Raw genomic sequence first — 21,885 nt, forward strand, 5'->3', positions numbered from 1 at the left:
TGAATGAGACTCTCCTTTGTTCCCTTCCAAAGGGAGATGGGAGCAAAAAGGATCAAACACCTCCAACATTACATTGGTAGTAAAAGTGGAAGCATTTTCCAAAGAATAGAGCACTGGCCTTAAAACCAATAAGACATAAGTTCAAATCCTACTTCTGATATATGTAACCCTGAGCAAGTCACTTACCTCTCTGTGCTGTAAACAATGCTCTTTGAAGAAAAGGCCAATCTGCCTTAATAGAGGGATTTTCTTTATAAGAAAGTTGCTTTTTACATTTCTGTATTTATCATATAAGTATACTCTTTGGCATACTATTTCCTCCTTTAGAATGTGAACTCTTTAAGGATGTGGACTATATTGTTTTTTCCTTTTTTATTTTTAGCAATACAGAGACTGGAACATTGTTGTTTTTTAGTAATGTCCAACTATCCTGTCCATGAAGTTTTCTTAGCAAAAATGTTGGAGTGGTTTGCCATTTCCTTTTCCGGTGGATTAAGGAAAACAGAGATCACCCAGCTAGTGAGGATCTGAGATCAAATTTGAATTCTAATCTTCTTGACTCTGGTCAAGTGTTCTATCCACTGATTCACTTAGCTGTCTGATGGAACATAGTAGGCACTTAACAAATGCTTGTTGACTGACTAATGACATCACAAGTCCAGTCCTAATCCTTATCCTTACATAGGATAAATCTTCAATAGACAAATAGTCAAATGATATGAATAGACAGTTTTCAAAAGTACAAACTACCAAAGTTGTGCTTTGTATTGGATAGTTTATATTGTAGAAAAAGGCATTAATATTATCAAAATAACTCAGAGCTTCTGGTTCTTATATATTTCTGTAGGTTCTCTATGTATCTAGGAAATTATCATAAAGAAAAGTGCTTCAAATTGCTAATAAGAAAAATGCGAATTAAAACAATTCAAATTCTACCTAATATCCATCAGATTGATAAAGATGACAAAAAAGGAAAATGACTAGTTAGAGGGAGTATGAGAAGAGGTAAATTAGTGCGTTGTTGGTGGAATTATGAACTTGTCCAATTACTCTGGAGAGCAATTTGGAACACTACTCAAAAAGTCACAACATTGTATATTCCCATTAACCCAGCAGTACTGCTACTACTAGAAATATACTCCAAAGAAAATTAAAGACAGAGGGATAGGATGCATATGTATAAAAATATGAACACCCATTTTTGGTCATAGCAATGAAGTGGAAATATATCCATCAGTTGAAGAATAGATGGATAAATTATCTGTTGATGTAATGGAATATTATTGCACTATAAGAAATGATGATAGGAATGAAAGGGAAGACTTGTGCAAAGTAATGCAGAGTGAAGTAAACAGAACTGGAAGAACAATTTCTACAAGGACCACAATTCTGTAACAGAAAACTTTGAAAGACTTAAGGACTCCAGTTAATGCAATGACCAAACCTAATTCGATAAGAGTGATAATAAAGCAACCTTGCCAATCTTGGCAGTGGTGAAAGACTAGAAGTACCTAAAGAAATATATGATGTCACCAGGACCAAGGTGACAATTTATTTTGCTTGATTATATTTCTTTATTACAAGGAAGAGCTTTTAGTTGGAAGGAGGGACAGAAAAAAATGGTAATATAAATAAAAAGAAAAGAAAGGGCAACCTTGAAATAGTTCTAAATATATTAAGGGTAGTATAGGAGGGTCCATGTAATACAACATTTTAGGTTATCAGGAGATTTCAGACCCTTGACTTTTTTTCCAATTCAGCTCCTAAAATTCACCAGCCCTGTAACTACAAGTCAGTCATTTGATTTCTCTGAGATTTATTTGCTATCATCTATGAAATGCTGATAATAACATCTAATAGGTTATTAGAGGCTCAAATAACATGAAACAATTTGTAAAAATTTGAATGGTCTGTATAAATATATTTTTTTATAAATCAATACATTATCTTCCCCCCGCCTCCAGCTTCATGTCATGTTTTCCATGAAGAATAGAAGATTCTTGAAGTTTCAGATGGTTTTTTAAAAAATTCTATCGTTATATTTCTAGAAGCTAGAACAATGTGTTACATGAAATAGGGCTTAAGAAATGTTTGCTGCTTTAAACTGTTAAACTATGCCTTCATTCAAGTGTTTGATTTCAAATACTATTACAAGGCTATAAGATTAAGCAGAGATCCCTTAAGTACTGCATTAGAAATCTCCCTCCAAGGTGACATAAATTATTTTAAAATATTATTTAAAGTAGTTTCAAACTGCTTTCTCCTCTCCCTCCCAACCCTACTATTTAACACAGATTTATAATTATATGTAAAACCATGCTATGCATATTTCTATTTATCAGTTCTTTCTCTGAACATGGACAGTACCTTTCTTCATGGGTCCTTTATAGTTGATATGAGAATGGATAATACTCAGACAAATCTGGTTGTTCACAATTATTCTTTTATTATTATTATTATTATTATTTTGCTGAGGCAATTGGGGTTAAGTGACTTGCCCAGGGTCACATAGCTAGGAAGTGTTAAGTAAATGAGACCAGATGTGAATTCAGGTCCTCCTGGCTTCAGGGCTGATGTTCTATCCACTGCACCCACAATTATTCTTCAAACAATATTGCTCTCACTATATACACTGTTCTCTTGGTTCTGCTCATTTAACTTTCATTATTTCCTGCAAGTCTTTCCATGTTTTTCTAAAAATCAATTAGTTCATCATTTCTTATAGCACAATAGTATTCTATCACAATCACGTACCACAACTTATTTAGTCATTCTCCAATTGACGAGAATCCCTCAGTTTTCATTTGTTTACTACCACAAAAAAGAGCTACTACAAATATTTTACAACATATGGGGCATCAAATCATTAATGGCTACTCTGGTTCTTAACATTCAGTGAGTTCTGAATTCATTTTATTGTACTATTGTCTAGGCCACATCTTTCTACCTTTTATACAAAAGCATAAAAAATTTTGTCAAATGCTTTGCTGAAATTTGAAGCATGAATAAATGAATTGAAACATCAGCCCCACTTCGTGCCAGGTACGGTGCTGGAGTTACATCCCCAAGGCCAAGCACAAAGCCTGTTATATGACATTTAATAAATGAATGTTGATTGATTAAGTGATTGGAAATGCAAATACAAAATTGAGTGAGTTCCTATCCTCATGGAGTTTATATTCTATGAGTGGGAGGCAACCTATATAAGGGAATGGTAGCAATAGAAAGGTGTTTTGGTTTGGGAAAGCAAGTATTTATCTAACCATCTATCCATCCATCCATTTGTTTCTTTATATCTTTTTTCATATCTCTTTCATATCCATCACTTAGCATAGTGCCTTGGTACATAGTAGGGCTTTTAAAAATCCTAGTTGATTTGACTTGAATATAGATTGTATAAAGAAAAGTAACATAAATCAGTCAGGAAAAATAAGAGCTAAGGAATTTGAGTTCTGTCCTACAGGGAATAGGAAACACTGAAAGTTCTCAGAAATAATGGTGACATGATCCTACTGGTGATATAAGAATATTCTTATAAGAGCTATGTGGATGATTTATTGGAATTGCTTATAAAATCATAAATCTCAAACTGGAAGGATCTTTATGGACACCATCAAATTTTATATATTACATCACAGAAGAGGAAATTGAGGTCCAGAAGGGTTATGTCTTACCAGAGATCACATAGATACCAAGTAGCAGAGCTTCAATTAGAAACCAGATCCTTGGATTTCAAATTCATGATTTATTCAATCTACCAGAGTATCTACAGGAGACCAATGGTAGAGGGAGGAGACATTGAAATAATCCAAGCAAGAGGTGAACCCCTCCGGATTTTCCTGGTTTCCTTCAAGGTTTAGCTTAAATCCTACTTTTTGCAGTATGCCTTTCCTAATCTTCTCACTTCTGGTGCTTTCCACCTGGGATAGAATTTTAGGAATCCCAGGTTCCAGATAGGATTCTTCCAAATATGAAGCACAATGGATAGAAACTTGGATGAAAAAACAGATCTGAATTCAAATTTTTCCTTAGACATTTAGCAATTGTGTATACCTGGGCAAGTCGTTTACATCTGTCTGCCTCAGTTTCTTCATCTGAAAAATGAGAATGTTAATAGCATTTCCAAGGTTGTTGTGAGAAGAAAATGAGATGTGTATAAAGTGCTATATAAATAGTTACTTAAAAATATATCGTGTATATAATGTTTTATACATTGTCTCCCATTCAAATGCGAGCTCCTTGAGGACAAGGATCATGTTTCTGTTTTTCGCTTTCTTTATATCTCCAGTGCTTAGCATAGTGCATGGTTCTAATAAAACCTTGGTAGATGCATGTTTATTTGATTGCCTTACTGGTGGCTATAAAAGTAGGAAAAAGGGAGACAGGTGCAAGAGATATTGGGGAGGTAAAATCAATAAGACTTAATTACTTGGTATTAGTGAAGTAAACCTAAGGGAATAATCAAGCATCCTCCTGCAAATAGATAGATTACAATCTCCCCAAAGGCACAAACTCTTTCATTTCTTGTCTAGGTATCTTTAAGACTTAGCGCAGTGCCTGACACTAGCAGTTACTGAATAAAAGTTTCTCATTATTCCTTCCTTCCTTTTTTCCTTCATTCACTCATAATGAATGGAGGAAAGAAGGAAGGAAGGAAGAAATAATAATGAGTGAATGAATTAATAAATAGAAGTACTAATAATGGAAAGAAGGAATGGGAGGAAGGAAGGAAGGATGGAAGAAGAAGGAAAGGAGGAAAAAAGGAAGGAAAAGGGAAGGAAAGAACAAAAGGAGAGAGGGAGAAAGAGAGGGAGGAGGAGAGCAAGGGAGGAAGAAAAGAGGAAGGGAGGAGGGATAGTAGGAAGGGAGGTAGGGAAGAAAAAGAAGGAAGGAAGAGAAAGAAGGGAGGGAGAGAGAAATGAAAGAAAAAAATAAAAAGGGAGGGAAGGGAAGGGAAAAATGAAGAGAAGGAAAGGAAGGGAGATAGGGGAAGGGAAAAGGAGGAAAGGAAGAAGGGAGGAAGGAGTATATGAATAAAGGAATAACAATTTATTAAGCTTCTTTACAAATATTTTCTTATTTGAGCCGCATCACAATCCTGTGAGGTAGATTTTATGAACAACCCATTTTACAGATGATGAAACTAAGGTAAACAGCGTTAAGTGACTTGGCAAGGATCACACAAGCCACGGAGTATCTGAGGTTGGATTTGAACTCGTCTTCTTGATTCCAGCCCCAGTACGCTAACCACTGCTGCACCAGCTGCCTGGTGAAGGAAGGAAGGAAGGAAGGAAGAATTACATGCGGACTGCTTTAATGAGGCATGAAGGGTAGCATCGTTTTGATGAATCCATGCCGGCTCCTTGCGGTCACTACTTGCTTTTCCTCCATACTCACCCTCATTTTCCCGGACCTTACTCTTCCTTCCTACCAGAGACACCGCCGAGTCTCCCCGGCCCTGGGCACACAGCAGAAGGAGATGCTCTGTCTTCTGCCCTTGCCTCTGATAGGCCCTGCCAGATTGCGCCTGTGCTGGACGAGAGCCTCGCGGTTACCTAGCAACCCACTCTAAGCCTTAGCAACCGAAATGGGACTGGCGAACTCCTGGAATGGGGGGTGGAGCTAAGGAAAGGCAGTAGATGGGCAGGCGCAGGGATGGTGGCCAAGCCTCGCGAGAACAGGGGAGGCGCGCGAGAATAGGTGCGGGCGCGCGCGAGTCGTGGCGGGAACTGAGAGGCAGCTGTCTAGTTTCTTCCGCGCGGTACCCGAGTCCGCTCTCTGTCAGCGCCGGCATGGAGGCTCCGGCCGTCCGGAAGCAGCAGCAGCAGCAGCAGCCTGCGGCCAAAAGCAGGAACCTGCCTTGGTAGGGGGCTGCGTCCGGAGCGGGGGCGGGGCAGGGATCCCGGCAGCCTGGAGAGGGGCCCTGGTTTGGGCCAAGGGTCCGGGGGTTATTCCGGAAGCCCTAGAGGGGGACACCTGAGGAACCCTAGGTCCGGAAAGGTAGAGACACGTGGGGTCTGAGCATTAGAGCTGGGACGACCCCAGGAAGCACCAAGTGAAGTCGAGGCCGAGAGCAATGAAAGTAATTGAGGGTCATGGGCTGTCGGTCCCTCCTCCTCCTTGACTGTCTACTCTAGGCTTTCGGAGACCCCCAGTAGCCCCCTCCCCCTCCAATTCCCCTGATTATCTGACTACTTTCTCAGCCCCAGACTTTGCTGGATCCTCTGTCCAGGACCCTCTTCTCTTCTGCTTCCCATACTATTTGGTGATCATCAATTCAAATGAATTTAATGACCTATTAATTTAGATGCATTGACAAATGCTGATGATTTTCAAATCTTTTTTCTGATCCCAGACAATCTACTGACCACCAGTTATATATCCAGTTGCTTTTCAGACGTCTTGAACTGCATGTCTAGCAGATTTAAAATTCACCATATCCAAAGCAGAACTCACTATCCTCCCCCCCCTTCCCTTATCCCCTGCTTTATCCCCTTAACTGTCAAGGGCACTACCATCCCCTCCATCCCTTGGGTTCACAACTTAGGAGTCATCCTGGGCTCCTAATTATCTAACTCTAATCCCTCTTCCTTCCCCATCAGATATGGTACCAAGGCCTGTCAATTTCAGCATCTCTTGTCCATTTCACCTCTGCAACATCTCTGATCAATTTCTACCTCAAACATCTCTTGTCCATTTCTCCTTTAATGCATTTCTTGTCCTTTTTCACTTCTGCAACATCTCTGGTCAGCTTTATCTCCTAGAGCATCTTTTATACATGTCCCTCTTCTCCTCTGTCACTGTCTCCTGCTTTCACTGGTGCAAACCCTCATCAGCTTACACCTGGATTATTGTAACAGCCTGCTAGTGACTCTTCCTGTCTCCAGTGCTAGCCCCTTCCTGCTTTTCTAGTCTCCTTTCACCTTACTCAGGACCTATGTATTCTTAGAAATAGTGGCATTCCTCACATAAAGACACTCCCATCTCCCAACTAGGCATTTTCTCTAAAGGAATTAGAAATCCACTAAAAAAAGAAAATTACAATCAAGACACTGAGATTCCATCTCATACCCAGAGAATTGTCCAGGTTGATAACATTGTCAATGTTGGAGGATCTGCTGAAAATCAGTGCTGAAAAACAGCACTTTTTGCAGTTGCAAAGAACCGAGCCAATGCCCATCAATTGCAAAATAATAAACAAATTATGAAAGATCTGAGACTCCTGGAACAGAATATTATTGTGCCATAAGAAATAATGAATAGAAAGAATTAGAGAAGCTGGGGAAAATATAAGTATACTTGGGAGTGAAGTAAGTAGAACCAAGAAAGCTCAATGACTGTATTTCCCACCAGTTCCTATGTATGATCAGCTTTACCTCCACTGCATGTCTAATCTCTGCCTTCACCCCTGCCCGGAACACCTCTCACCTGGGCAACTGCTTGCCATTGCTTCCTTCTTCACCATCCCCATCCCTTCAAACTCCCCATACCTGCCAAATGACTTTGCTAAAACATCTGTCTGACAATGTCATACTCCTACTCACAAGATGTCAGAGAGACCTTTTTGCCTTTGGGATCCAGTGCAAATTCCTAGTGATTGGCATTTATAGCCCTTTTCAAACTGGGTATAATGCTATTTCCCTCTGTTTAGTTCAATTGGACTGGCTTTACACATAATCTAATATCTTCCATCTCCCAACCTTTGAACTAGCTCTATCAAAGCCTATATAGTGCATTCTTTCACCTGCATCCCTCAGAATCTCCAGCCTCCTTCAGAACTCAGCCCAAGTGGTATCTCCTACTTCCAGGACCTTTCCTGATCTTCCATCAACTACAATTGCCTTTCTCCTCCACCCCTGAAATTACCTTGTGTTTATTTTATATATATATATATATTGTCAGTTTATGTGTGCATGTTATTTCTCCTGATGTAAGCTCCTTGGGGGCATGAACTGCCTTTAGTTTTTGTTTTTGGTTTTGGTTTTTTTTTTGGGGGGGGGAGGGTTGTCTCTAACTATCAGGTTTAGTTCCTGGCATATAACAAGCTCTTAATAAATGCATGTTGTTTGAGTGATAAAACAATATCAACAGAACCCACCTATCCCACCCCACCAAAAAAAAAAAAAAAAAAAACCCTGAATACTTTTTCATTTTCATTCATTTTGATTTTAATTTCCAAGTATCTCTTTGGAGAAGATTTGGGGAAATACTTCTCCCTTGCTTCTTTACAGAAGTGGCACAGTAGATATGGAATATTGCATATACTTGACTATATACATGATTAAAAATTCTGACATGCCATTGTAATCATAACTTATCTCTCTGAGCTTTATTATCCCTAACTCGTCACATTTCCCATGAACTCCCCAGTGTATTTTCCTAGCCATCTCCCCTGCTAAGGCTCCACTTTCCTCCCTTCCCAATTTTGATTCTTTACTTCAATTACAAGTCTTTATCTACTCTTGAATTTCTTGTACTCTTGTCCTATTGGAAGGAAGAGATGATTTATCTGCTATGTGCTAAGCAGTTTACAAATATCTTGTTTAATCCTTATAGTAACTCTGGGTTGGTAGGTTTAACTATTGTCTCCATTTTACAATTTCAAAACAAAACAAAACAAAAAACCCAAGATAGATCCAAGTTAAGTGACTTATCCAAGATCAGACTACTAGTGATTTAGGTCAGATTTGAACTCAGGTCTTCCTGACCACAGTCCTATCACTCTGTCCACTGAGCCATGGCCTGCTTCCTATGCGCTGCCTCTTGTGTTCCCACTGGTGTCCTGCTGAGCAAAGCAGGATAAAATCACGTCCAGTCATGCTGATCAAGTCCACTATAAATTGATGTTATCTAATCCCAATAAGGTCCTCAGTCCTTTAGCTCCACCTCATTCTATTCTCTGCTCCTCACTGATTCTCTTCTCACTCTTCATAATTCCTTTTCCAACCTTTTCTGTCTTCAAGCCCCAACCCTCACGTCTTCTGTTTTCTCACATCTCCTTTTTACTAAAAGAGTGGGAGCCTTTGCTGGGTGTTCCCTCTTCACCACATCTCAGAATCCTTTAATATCCTCCTTCATTCTCTTATTTAATTCCTCCTTTCTTTCCCCTTCCTCTATAAAAAAGAATAGGGCATAGGAGGTGTTTAGAGAGGACTAGCACCTCTGGTGGGAGCACTGCCAAGCCCTTCTTAGGGCCACTCATCCACCTTTGATATCCATCTGTTCCCACTTTTTACCTGTGGCTCCAAGAAGCTGTAGCATGCACAGTGGCCACATCCCAGTAAAACTGTCTCAACAAATGGGCTAAACCAGGTAGAGAGTATTCAATGAGCCTCAAACCCAAATTTGACCCAAGGTCCTTCTTCCGGAGTCATGGAGATCCAGTGGCAGGACAAAAGTCAAGATGATCTGGCAACGGCCCACAATGCAACAGATGGCCCTGGTGTCTTCTATGTCTGACCCAGGTCTTAAGTGCTTCACAGCACCTGCTTTTTCTGTCCTCGTGGCCACTGGAACAAACTGTCCAAGAAGGACTGAGACTGAGGACTTTGAGCCCCATGAGTCAAGATGTTGCCCTGTGATGTCACTGATCCTCTTGAAGAACGAAGGACAAACAGCATAAAAGGAGAATCTGCTTCTTCCTCAGACTACTTTGAGGCTTTGATTTTTGGAAGTCTTCTTTGGCTCAAACCTAAATCTGCTTTTTTGCCACTTTTCCCAAGAGGATTCTTCAGATACTAAACACCGACTGCCGTGTCTCCCTACCATCTTCTCTTCTCTGGGCCCAATACCCCCTATTCCTTCAACAGAAAACTCAATCCAAGCCAGGAGACCGGAACCCACTTAGATGAGCAGTTACTCTATAACAAGAGGCTCATCTTCCTCTGTCTCAGAAGGAATCCTAGGCATGAGAAAAATGTTGGGGAGAGCAGAATACAGGTTTTAGGTAATAACAGTGAACACTTGATCCCAATTTGTGACTTCTTTCAGTAATCTGTCTCCAATCTCTGTCAGTGATGGTAAGACTTTGGGGCATATGGCCACTGCCCTAATTCAGGCCCTTTGGTCTCATCTAGATTATGGCAGTAGCCTCTTCATTGGTCTCCCTATTCCTGTCTGTTCTCTCTGAGCAATCCCTCACGTAGCTGACAGAATAAGTCTGACTGTCACACTCCTGCTCTTGCCTCTGGGGCAAAATAGTAACGCTTAGCTTGGAATTGAAAGTCCTACTCTGTCCGGCTTGCTAGCGTCATTGCACAATACTCCCCTTCCCAAAATTCCAGCCAACTTGCCGAGTTTGTTTGCCAGACTTGATGCTCCCTCTGCCAAGTGTTTGTCCTTCGTGCATAGAATTCAATCCCTCCTCATCTGTGTCCTTAGCTTCTGGTGAGGTCCAGCTCAGATGGCACCCCCTTGTGGAAGTCTTTCACAACTCTGTAGTTCTGATTGTTGTGTCCATAACTCTGGTCACCTTTCCCCTCCCATGCGAAGGAGCTTCACATATAAACACAGCAATCAGGTCCATCAACCATGAGCTGCTTATGGATGAATGAGGAGCTTTTGTCTCAAGCCTAAGCATAATGCATTGCACATAGGAGCTTAATGAATATCTGTTCAATTGAATTCAATTTGAGGAAATTAGTAATTGTGCTTTATCAAGAAAAGGTCCATTTATCCAAAGTCTGAAGGCAATTTACTCTAAATCCATTATTGTACAGATGAGAAAGTGGACCTAGAGAGGTTAAGCCCTAGGTCGTGGGTAGTTGTGGCAGAGGTGGGCTTTGGAATCCAGAATTAATGCTCATTGAACCCCATTGCCCCTGGCCCACATCATCTTTGGGAAAAAACAAGTACAGGTAAAATCCTCTGCCTCATGGGTAATAGTTTATGTTCCACAAATAATTTAAAATGCATGAGGATTCTTAGTGGGAACACAGTAGAATTTAAATTCTCACTGTATGCTAAAATCTTTTATTCTTATTTCAGGGTTGAAAAATACCGACCACAGACACTGAATGACTTAATCTCTCATCAGGATATCCTAAGCACCAGTGAGTGTCATAGAATCATAGATTTAGAGGTCATTGATAACAACCGTTGTCCTCCCCTTTGAAGAACTTGAATGTCCTGCCATAATCTTTCTAATGGCATCATAAAAATATTTTTCAGTGCTTTCTCAATCTAGAATATGCACTGACATTTCCACATCCTGGGAATGGGCTAAAGGAGCTCTTCACATAAGGAGTTAAATGTACAAGATTGGATGATTTCTCTCTTCTCTGTCTTCAGTCCAAAAATTTATCAGTGAAGATCGACTGCCACATCTGCTTCTTTATGGCCCCCCCGGGACAGGAAAGACATCCACCATTCTGGCCTGTGCCAAACAACTCTACAAAGACAAAGAGTTCAATTCCATGGTCCTGGAGGTGAGTTCACTCTTTCTAGAAAGCTTCACATTTACAGAATGCTTTCTGAATCTTCTCTCATTTGAGCCTATGACTCCGTGAGGTAGATATTCTAGCTATCATTAACCCTTTGTTATAGATGAAGCAATGGAGGCTCAAAGAAGTTACTAGTAAGACTCTGAGTTGGGATTAAACAAGTACAACAAGACTTCTAGTGCTATCATCCCTGTGGCTATCACTATGGCTATAGATTTAACCAAGATTTTCAGTCTGTCTTCAGATCTTCAGTAATGCGGTAGCTTGATTTATTTTGCTTTGAAAAGTGAGCCACATGGGCCCAATTAGTGGCCTGAGACCAAATTAGTGATGAGACATTTCTAAGTTTGCTTCTGCCAGTGACATCACATGGATGTAAGTTAGTACTGGTTAATAGAAAACTTCTCCAAAGGCTCCTGACTCTTAGTATTCAGGACTTTGCCACATTTTGGGATCATCTTTTCCCTTGAAGTTGGTTACAGCCTCTCCTGAGTTTAAAGTGTTATATATTATTATATTCTATTATGTAATGTTACATTTCCATACATTCTATTATTTGTTTGGCCATTCAGAAATAGTGTCATTATTATAATTGCCAGTGTAACATTCTTTGCTTTGTGTAAAAATTCTTCAGTTTATGAAAACAATCTCTATGGTATTGCATCATTTACTTCCCAGCTTTTTACATAATTGGAATTGGAGGGTTGTGAATTTATGATTATTATCAGGAAATGTTTGGTTTGTATTCCTATTTTATATACCTATATCCCCAGGATCACATAAAAATTTCTCAGGTGAAAAGCAGTCACAAGTGGAAAAAGTTTATGAAGCTCTTGTTTCTGCATTACTTTCCAATATGACCAGGCAATTCATGGTTCTTTAACTTACACGAGGGCACTTATCCTCTAAATCAAAGTGATGAGAAAGAAAGAAATAGTTAATTTTTAGAAATATCGCTTAATAATTAGCAGTTGTGCTTTTCATTTAGTGTTTTTTTTTTTCCTCAGTATCTCTGAAGAGTTTGATCCTGTAGGAATGAATTTGGAGGCTTTATTAAAGCCAAGTATTTGTATACAATAGATACAGTTTTCTATCCCCAGTTGATTCTGATGGTCTTTTCTTTCTTTAGCTCAATGCTTCTGATGACCGAGGAATAGATATTGTACGGGGACCGATTCTGAGCTTTGCCAGCACAAGGACGATATTTAAGTAAGAATTATTGTGCACATTTTCTCCCTGAGGATTTTGAACAGTGAAGAAAAAGCCTAACTTATTACCCTCTTTACCACTTCTTTTACCATCTTATAAAGATAGAATGACTTAATAAAATTCAGCCAATAAAAAGAATCATTATATCAGAGAGACTGGATGGTAGAGAATAGACGTAACAATCCAAAAACAATTCAAGGCAAATTTTACATAACACTTTATTTTTTATTTTATTATTATTATTATTATTATTATTTTTGCTGAGGCAGTTGGGGTTAAGTGACTTGCCCAGGATCACACAGCTAGGAAGTGTTAAGTGTCTGAAACCAGATTTGAACTCAGGTCCTCCTGACTTCAGGGCTGGTGCTGTATCCACTGGGCCACCTAGATGCCCCAACATTTTAAAATACTATCCAGTCAGGGCCTCTATGAACAAATTCTTGAAGAAATAATTAACTTTGTTTTTATTGTTGACCTAGAACTGGTCGCCTCTTCATTAAGTTTTATCAGATAGTTGATTTTTTTAAGAATTAAGGGTGGGAAAGACTAGCTTAGCATGACATTTGAAAATACATAGAAAAAAAGAATAAAGCACCTAAATATGTTTAACTTGTAAAAAGAGAGGTCACTCCTTAGGACAAGGGGTGACAGAAGTTATGGACACGAAGGCTGAGGGGACAAATGTAGAATATAAGAGAGTTGAAGGAAGATGATAGATCTTAGTGCATGGCCAGGTATACATTGAAAGGCTGGACCTGAGAAGCAAGACATTCTGGCCAGAAGGCTTTGGGAGCGACTGCAACTGCTTATTTTAAGTAATTATCTTGCCAAAGAGGTTCCAGTAACAGTTGGTTCCTTGATGCTGAAAGACTGAAGGTTCTGGGAGCACCCTCCACATGTCTTCACCCTGTGGCCAAGCCTGAGCCCAGGTTCCTTCCGGGTGGCCGGCTTCCTTTGTTTACTGAAGTTGGGCTGCTTGTTAAGAGCAAGCTTTGGATTACCATTTCCCACCGGTTTCTTAGAGCTAGGGTTCCTTGAATGACCAAGAGATGGAAGATTGAAGAAATTCTTTAAAACTTTATTTTTTTTTTTTATAACTAGGAAAGGTTTTAAACTCGTGATACTGGATGAGGCAGATGCCATGACCCAGGATGCTCAGAATGCCTTGAGAAGAGGTGAGAGGAGCTAACGGGCTCTTTCGTGTTCTTCTTTATTTGTACCCAAGTATCCCTGTGGAATGAGAGTTCCATAACAGTTGTCCACAGCAAGGTGCCGGGGATCTACCAGGTCTCAGTGTGAAAGTCGTGCTTTCTCTGCTGCTTATTGAGAAGTTTAAAAGTAATCTTCCCAGTAGCTCAGGTCATTGGGGATTTTTCCATGACCGGGTACTAATTCCTTCAGCCACCTTAGCCGGGCTTGATTGTCGTGCCGTGAGTGTGTCCAAACTCTAGGAAGCTTTTTGTGGGGAATGATGGATAATCCTTCCTTCCTGAACTATTAGGATGATCTTTGTACTCCTGAATTTCTGAGGTAAAAAAATATGATTGTAGGAACTCTTAGGAAATTGAGATTTCTTCTTCACGGTCTGACAAATGGATGCTTTGGCGTGAGAAGACCTCGACTTGCTCTTCACAAAATGAATTAGCTGATTTCCTCCAAAAGAGTGTTTATTAGCCATCTGTCTGTCTCCCTTTTAAGATTCTCAAGTGTTGTCCTGGGAGAGATCTGATCTTTTCAGAAGTTTCTGTGGGAGTGTGTGGATTGCAGTAGATGCTTATGAAGTGGTTAATTCCTCGGCCTGGAATCTCCTCTAGCCCGAGAAGTTTTTGGCAGCTTTTCCCTGACATCTGGCTGGAGTGGAGTGACTTCCAGCCTGGGCAGACACCAGCGCCAGCACTTGAAGCGTATGAGCCTAAGATTGTAGGTTCCTGTCATCTAAGTCATCTCTCCTGAGAGCCCTTTAAGAGTTCCCAGACCAAGTTGCAAGTCCCTGCAGTGTAGTCTCACTGAAATCTGCTGTCTCTCTTTATTCTTTGAGTTGGGATCAGGGGGCAAAAGGAGGCTGCATTATCATAATCATCGAAGTAGCATCAGGGAGAACCTTCCATTGGAGAGTTTATCACACGTCATGTGTGGGAGGAGATGTGGTAGAACCAGTCATTAAATATTTGCTGAAAGACCAATGGGGAATAATCTCTGTCCTCGGTGAGCTTGCAGTCTGCTGCTGGGGGACAAGGACAAAATGAGAGCCAGTTCCACTTGGCCTCCTTGTCCTGCAAAGGGGGAGCCCAGCCCACCCACCAGCTCCAGACTCCTGCATCTCAGCCATCTAGCATCTTCCCTGTCTATTTGCATCCCTGTTTTCTTTCATCCTGTAGATGCTTCCCCATGACATGGAAGTCCAAAACCCTGTGGAGTTCCTGGAATATTAATCCTGAGGTCTCTGCCTATCCCTCAGTCATCTCACTAGAGAATCCCAGGAAGTTTATTTGTATGTTTTCATTCCTCTCTTTCCAGTGATTGAAAAATTCACAGAGAACACCAGATTTTGTCTCATCTGTAATTACCTGTCAAAGATCATCCCCGCCCTGCAGTCTCGATGCACCAGGTTCCGATTTGGTCCCTTGACTCCAGAGCTGATGGTTCCCCGCCTGGAGCATGTCATAGAAGAAGAGAAGTGAGTATGATGGAGCATTGGAAGGAACTCGATGTAGCAGGACGGGGTTTCCATCATCTGCCTTCCTCTTCCTCTTTCTGACCCATCCCTTTCCCCAGAGTAACTGAGCTCGTCCTTTTTCTTTCTGATTTACTTTTACTCTCCTTTTGTCCGCAGAGACTACATATGGCTAGATCTGTGTCCTTTCTGCTGTAGATTTCTCTAGATCCTCATGGCTAGCAGCAAAGTGTCTGAGATACGGTATTCTATACGGTCAGACACAGAGGAAGCAGCATTTCTTCCCCTTTGGGCCAGTGACTCGATGTGGCTGAGCCTCAGATTCCAAATGGGGGGCTTGGACTAACAACGGTCTGATATCTGTGTTAGCTTGAGATCTGTGATGTCAGGCTGAGACAAGGTGATCTTTGTTGACAGTACTTGAGGCACAAGATTAGAAAAATCTGCATCATTTCTCAGTCAAGCCTGGAACCTGCATTTTGGGGATCCTAAAATTTCCCTTTCTCCCCTTGGGGGGCATTTGCCACATTATTTAAATTTCCATTGCTTCTTTTCTTGTAGTGTTGACATAAGTGAAGATGGAATGAAAGCTCTCATCACCCTTTCTAGTGGTGACATGCGAAGGGCCCTGAACATTTTGCAGGTACGATTGAACTTTGAGCTTCATCCTAAAATTGCCTGGGAGTGAGGTCCCTGGGGAGGGAAGAAGCAGAACAGCTTGTCCATGAGATGAGGAGTCCACAGCAAGAAAGGCCCTGAATAAGGGCAGTGTTATTGGTTGTAACCATCGGTGTGCAAAGGGCACCTGTGCTGCAGAGATGGTATTTTTGCAGCTTCATTATTCAAAGAATAGACAGGTATATTCTGAAACCTCTCGTATAATTTTGTTCTGTCCCACAAAATGATAAGGGGATTTTTGTTGTTTCAGGAATCTCATTAAATAAAATAAAGATGTTTTAAATAATAAGGACTCATGATGACTGTGAGTTCCCCTAAAATGTGAAGAGGAGAGGTACTGAGGAGCCACTTGGAAGGCAATCCCCCAAAAGGCTACCGTAGGCCTTCCTCATGTCAGCTCTGGCTTTGGTCATGTTCTCTGTGCCACTGGCTTGGAAGCCATCTGTCTGTCCCAGCATCACTTTTCTTGTCCCTTAGAGTCTTACAGCTCAGCCTTCAGATGAAGTTTTCAACGCAGTGTCCCATGGACAGATATCTCAGACCCAGCACATCCCAAACAAAATTTAGCTTCTCCAAACCCACTTGTTTTCCCAATGGCTATTTCTGTTGATTATACCAGTATCAGCCAAGTCTCAGGCCTGAAACTTCAGAGGCACTTTTGTTCTTTCTCCCCCCATGAGTGAGTTTCATTCCACTGGAAAATTCCCTCTTTTCAGCTCAGACGCCGCCTTTCCCCACACCGCCCTCCGTTCAGGCCCAAAGCCTTGAGCTTTCATCATTTTCAAAGCTTCCCATCTAATTTCTGTCTCTGCTCCTCCAATTCATCCATCATGCAGTTGCCACATCTTCCTCAAGTACAAATCTGGCCAAGTCATTTGGAGACTGGACAGAACCTCAGAGGTGGCTGATTCCAAATTCCTCATTTTATAGGTGGATCTGAGGCCCAAAGAGATAAAAGCCGTGTCCAGGGTCACACAGTGTCTGCGGCAGAACTTGAACCTAGGTCTCTGCCCCCACTTGCAGTATTTAATCCACTGCTCCATGCTACCACTTATATTCCTTATTCAGAACTTCTGCAGTTCCATATTGTCTGTAGGAGGGATTCTTTTTTTTTTTAATTAATTTATTTATTTATTTTAATTTTAATATCTTTTTATTGATAGAACCCATGCCAGGGTAATTTTTTACAGCATTATCCCTTGCATTCACTTCTGTTCCGATTTTTCCCCTCCCTCCCTCCACCCCCTCCCCCAGATGGCAAGCAGTCCTTTACATGTTGAATAGGTTACAGTATATCCTGGATACATTATATTTGTTCAGAACCGGACAGTTTTCTTGTTGCACAGGGAGAATTGAATTCAGAAGGTACAAATGACCCGGGAAGAAAAACAAAAATGCAAGCAGTTTATATTCATTTCCCAGTGTTCTTTCTCTGGGTGTAGCTGCTTCTGTTGTAGGAGGGATTCTTAATGTGAGGTCCATACCCCCACAGGACATAGACTCCAGGGGGAAGAGACATGGGGGTAGGGGTAGATTATATGTGAACTTGGATGAAAAGTATTACTTTTATTTTCTCTAACCTCCAACAGAAAATTTAGCATCTCCCTCACTTGAGAATATTTTCGAGTATTATGCTTCCAAAACTATCAGGAGCCAAGTGTGCTCTCTAATTTAGAGGGAATCTAAGAGTCCCATTCTCAGATGGAAAATTCTCCCGCAGTGAAGGTCTCATTGGGAGGGCGGAGTTTGGCCTGGATCCCATGTGGCATCTGGGCGAGCCCGGGACCCAGCAAGCTTCCTCTTGACTTGTGGTCCCACAAATCTGGTCTCCTCTTCCTGGGCAGAGCACCAACATGGCTTTTGGGAAGGTGACCGAAGAGACGGTGTATACCTGCACAGGGCACCCGCTCAAGGCTGACATCGCCAACATTCTGGACTGGATGCTGAACCAGGACTTCACCACAGCGTACAGGAGTATCCTTTGCCAAGGTCACCCAGGAGGCTCAGGAGAGGCCACCGCAGGTTTAGCTGCTTTAGGACTTGACACCAAGTTAAAGCTCCTTCCGGCTGAAATGGGATTGTAGCCGGGAGGAAGGAGGAGAGACGGTGTATATCGGGAGTGAATTGGCTGGAACAGAACATCAGTGTCTAAAGGGCACCAATGGAGCAGACACAGTATTTCTCTAGCATGTTATTTAAAGAATGGACAGGTATATTCTGAAACTTATCTAATTTTGTTCAGTGATAAGAGAACTGTTGTTTTTGTTTTCATTTTTTTTGTTTTGTTTTAGTTTTTTCAGGAAGCTCATTAAGTAAAGATATTTTAAATAGTAAGGGCTTCCAGAGAACAGGCAAATGCATCTCCCTCTGCTTCTTTGAAAAGATACATAGACTATAGTTATCATATCAGACCTGTTCAGTGCGATCCAGCTTTGCTAAACTTTTTATTTGTTATAAAGAATTGTTTTCTGGAGGCAGGAGATTCATTCAAAAATATAGGTGATAATCACACACACAGAAAAAAAGAGAACAATACAAATTTACTTTTTTAAGAAAAGAATTACAGGGCTCAGTTGCCTGTCCTGATATGTAACCAAACAAAGCCCATTGTAAAACTCAAGAGTGTGCAATCTAGGTGTTAGTTTCCATCATCACAGTATGTTAAAAGCCATTTGCTCAGTTTTGCTGCAGATCTTGTTGTGTTTCCCTTGACCAGGTCTCCTTTCCAGATATCATGGAACTGAAAACCCTCAAGGGTTTGGCACTGCATGATATTCTGACAGAGATACACTTATTTGTACATCGAGGTAACGTAGGTTCTTTCCTTGGAAACCATGTTGTAGAAAAAGCAGGCTGGGAAGGGAACATGATTCTTTATTGGAAAATAGAGGGAAATGTCAGAAACATCGGGCTGGTGCTGTAGTTGGGAATGTGTCTTAAGAAGATAGTTCCTCCATGGAAAGCTTTTGCCCAGAACAGTTAGGGAAAGGAGAGTGGCAAGGTTCATCTAGAAACACATCCATCATAGAAAAGTTCTAAATTGAAATTCTCTTTAAGTAGAAACATTTTAATGGAAATTCCACCGTGGTTTATTTAGTATTTCCCCTTTAGATCACTATTTCTTGAACTTGGTTTAACTACCAAGAAACTCAATACCAGATACTATTTATTCCCTTTAACTCCTACTGGGAAGTAACTGTCAGCAGAATAATGTGGCAAGCTAAGCAGTAAAAGCCGTTGATTGAAATAGTGTCTTTTGAGGCCTCTTGACTATGACTTTATACCAGAATATAGTTTTCAGAAGCACAGATTTCCCTTTTGAATGAAGTTTCTAAATTTCTCTTACTTCCATCCCCATTCACCAGTATCAAATTTATGGTGTTGCTTGACGGATGTTTTCTGGTCTGTCACTACTGATGGTCAACAGAAACACAGAATTTGAGCTAGAAAAGGCATTTTAGTGGTCATCTAGACCAGCTTCTTAAACTGTAGGTTGTGACTCCATCTGCAGTAACAGATTGTGGGGGGTGCAAAATTATGATTTATCGGTAAATGTTTGATTTGTATATCTGCGATCACATAAAAAATTTTCATTCAAAAAGGAGTCAAGTGGAAAAAATTGCTAAGAAGCCCTGATATGAATGGTATCAAACTCAATTAGAAATGGGGCCAGTAAAACCATACAGAAGGTTCCCTGGGGAAGCATATTGACTTAGAAAACCACTTGTTAACATAACCTTTGCTCTATTGTTTTTTTACTTATTTTGTGAAAATATTTTCCAATTACATTTAATTTGGAATTGAAGCCCAGCATCTGTTTGACACTTCTGATAGAGACCAAACCAGCTTCCTAAAATGAGAATACAGTTTCATCACTAAGGCGTGGAGGTGAAACTGTCTATTTTGACTATCCAGTAGTAATAGCACCCATATTGTCATTCTAGTTTGGTGTAAGATACCCACATTTGTTTTAAAAGAAAATCTGTATATTGATCAGAAATAAATATCATTTGATGTCCTCTGGAAAGGGAAGCACCTTAAGGATGGGGAGTAACTCACTCTAGTTTCAATGTTTCTTTCTCTATCCAGTTGATTTTCCACCTGCAGTTCGAATACATTTGCTGATCAAAATGGCAGATATTGAGTAAGTATCCACATAATCCACCAGACTTTTATTTTTTTTAATTTTTACACTGGTACAGCCTTTTTTTTTTTTTTAATTAAGATTCATTTGTATTATATTGAATTTTTTTTCCTCTGAATTTAACGGCCAAGACTTCCATCCATATACCTGCTCTTGTTTGTTTTAACTGTTCTTCAGGTCACGTGTTCAGGTGTATAGATTTAAGGGTAGAAGTGGCTCATTTAAAGATCCCACAATTTGAATGAATGACTAGTGGAAATAAGTTAGGTAATGGTACTTACTTCCTAAGGCCCCAAGAGGTTGGCCCCCATGTTTTCTGAAAATGTGCTTTTTGTTTTGCAAGTCTGCTTCAGAGGAAAATTTGTGATGGGCCTCTAAAGTGGGCAAATCACCTTAAGGGATTTGGACTTAAAGGCTATTTAAGCAACAAGCCACCCAACAGTGTTCCATAGGAGGACAAAGTATATAGAAGCTGCATTTAACCACCAGGTCCAATAAATATAATTAGCCTTCCTTGATGGCAGACAATATATAAACAAACAAGCTGTGAACCAGCTAAAAACAAGCTGTATATATCCACGTGGGACAGCTAATTTAGTTTACTGGGGATTGATGGGTTATGTGTTCGTGATACATTACTTCTGAGGTCACTTTTTGCCTATACTATAGTGTCCGTATTGGTTTTTACTTAAGTTTCTGGACGTATTCCTGTACTACCAAAGTATTTACGTACAAGAGACCATGAAGTACCAACAATGAACATCACTAACATAATCCATTCCTTGAGCAGTGTTCCCATTTGAAACTCCTGGTTCCATACCGAATACATAAGACAATCAAAAAGCTATTTTTGCTGCATAGGAGGTGGAGTGGAGAAAGCAAAAACTTTGTTTTGAAACTATACTGATTAACTTTTTCAGTTTAGTAAGAATGACTAAACAATTGAATTCAGCCAGCCATTACCTAAAACTAATGTTAAACTGGTTTGAGTTTTGTTTTGCTCTGGTCAGTGGCTCATGACGCACATCTTATTTATATCATCTTGGGGGGAGGAGTGACCACAAGGTATAATTTTTGTCCAAACTATCTTCCCTTGCTTCCTCTGCTTCAGACTGTCAGGATCTCTAATGGGCTCCCATTTCATTTTGGTTTGTTGTAGACACAGACTTGCTGTTGGCACAAGTGAGAAGATTCAGCTAAGTTCTCTCATTGCTGCTTTTCAAGTCACCAGAGATTTAATTGTAGCAGAAGCCTGAGCAAAAGTAGTTTCTAAGCACGTCTTCAGCAATGATTAGAAAACAAGACTCCTACTTCTCTGACTCTTGGGGTGAAGCAGTGGCCCCGGAGAGCTGGAAATGGACAAGAAGTCCTAGAAACGTTGACTTTCCCCATTTGGGTAATAAGGTAATGTCCAGGGACATTTGGGTGTTAAAACTGCTGCATTGTTTGGAGTGAGAATAGGCGGCTATTTCATGGTCTGACCTTGGGATGCCCAGTTTATTGAAGGCCTTTTTGCCCACCTGGGGCTCTGATAGAGGGAGAGTAGTCCCTAAGTGTGCCTGCCCCAAGTGGAGCTGTCCCAGAGAGTAATATTTGTTTTTTCAAGTGTAATCTGTGATAAAATCTTCTTTGTCTATTTAAAGACATTATTGGATTTATGGTTGAAAATAAATTTTGTGCTTTTGTAAGACTGATCTTTAATAAATGACCAATAAAGGATAAAAGACCAATAAATGACC

At 40.5% G+C, this 21,885-nt stretch overlaps 1 protein-coding gene across 1 annotated transcript; it reads left to right on the forward strand.

The window, feature by feature from the left end:
- The first annotated feature begins 5,704 nt into the window (after positions 1-5,704).
- RFC5 (replication factor C subunit 5) lies at positions 5,705-21,880 on the forward strand. The gene is made up of 11 exons (XM_051972877.1): positions 5,705-5,863; positions 10,987-11,051; positions 11,290-11,426; positions 12,571-12,650; positions 13,752-13,825; positions 15,168-15,327; positions 15,886-15,967; positions 17,847-17,976; positions 18,732-18,809; positions 20,092-20,146; positions 21,306-21,880. Exons 1-11 carry the CDS (start codon positions 5,793-5,795, stop codon positions 21,400-21,402), a joined length of 1,029 nt encoding a protein of 342 aa, XP_051828837.1. The 5' UTR covers positions 5,705-5,792; the 3' UTR covers positions 21,403-21,880.
- The last annotated feature ends 5 nt before the right edge of the window (positions 21,881-21,885 follow it).

Source organism: Antechinus flavipes, chromosome 1 (assembly GCF_016432865.1).
Source record: "Antechinus flavipes isolate AdamAnt ecotype Samford, QLD, Australia chromosome 1, AdamAnt_v2, whole genome shotgun sequence".
NCBI lineage: Eukaryota > Metazoa > Chordata > Mammalia > Dasyuromorphia > Dasyuridae > Antechinus > Antechinus flavipes.

Coding starts and splice junctions, on each gene's coding strand:
- RFC5 (XM_051972877.1), top strand. CDS start 5,793: ATGGAGGCTCCGGCCGTCCGGAAGCAGCAGCAGCAGCAGCAGCCTGCG. Junction 11,052..11,289: donor TCAGGATATCCTAAGCACCA/GTGAGTGTCATA, acceptor CTCTGTCTTCAG/TCCAAAAATTTATCAGTGAA. Junction 12,651..13,751: donor AGCACAAGGACGATATTTAA/GTAAGAATTATT, acceptor TTTTATAACTAG/GAAAGGTTTTAAACTCGTGA.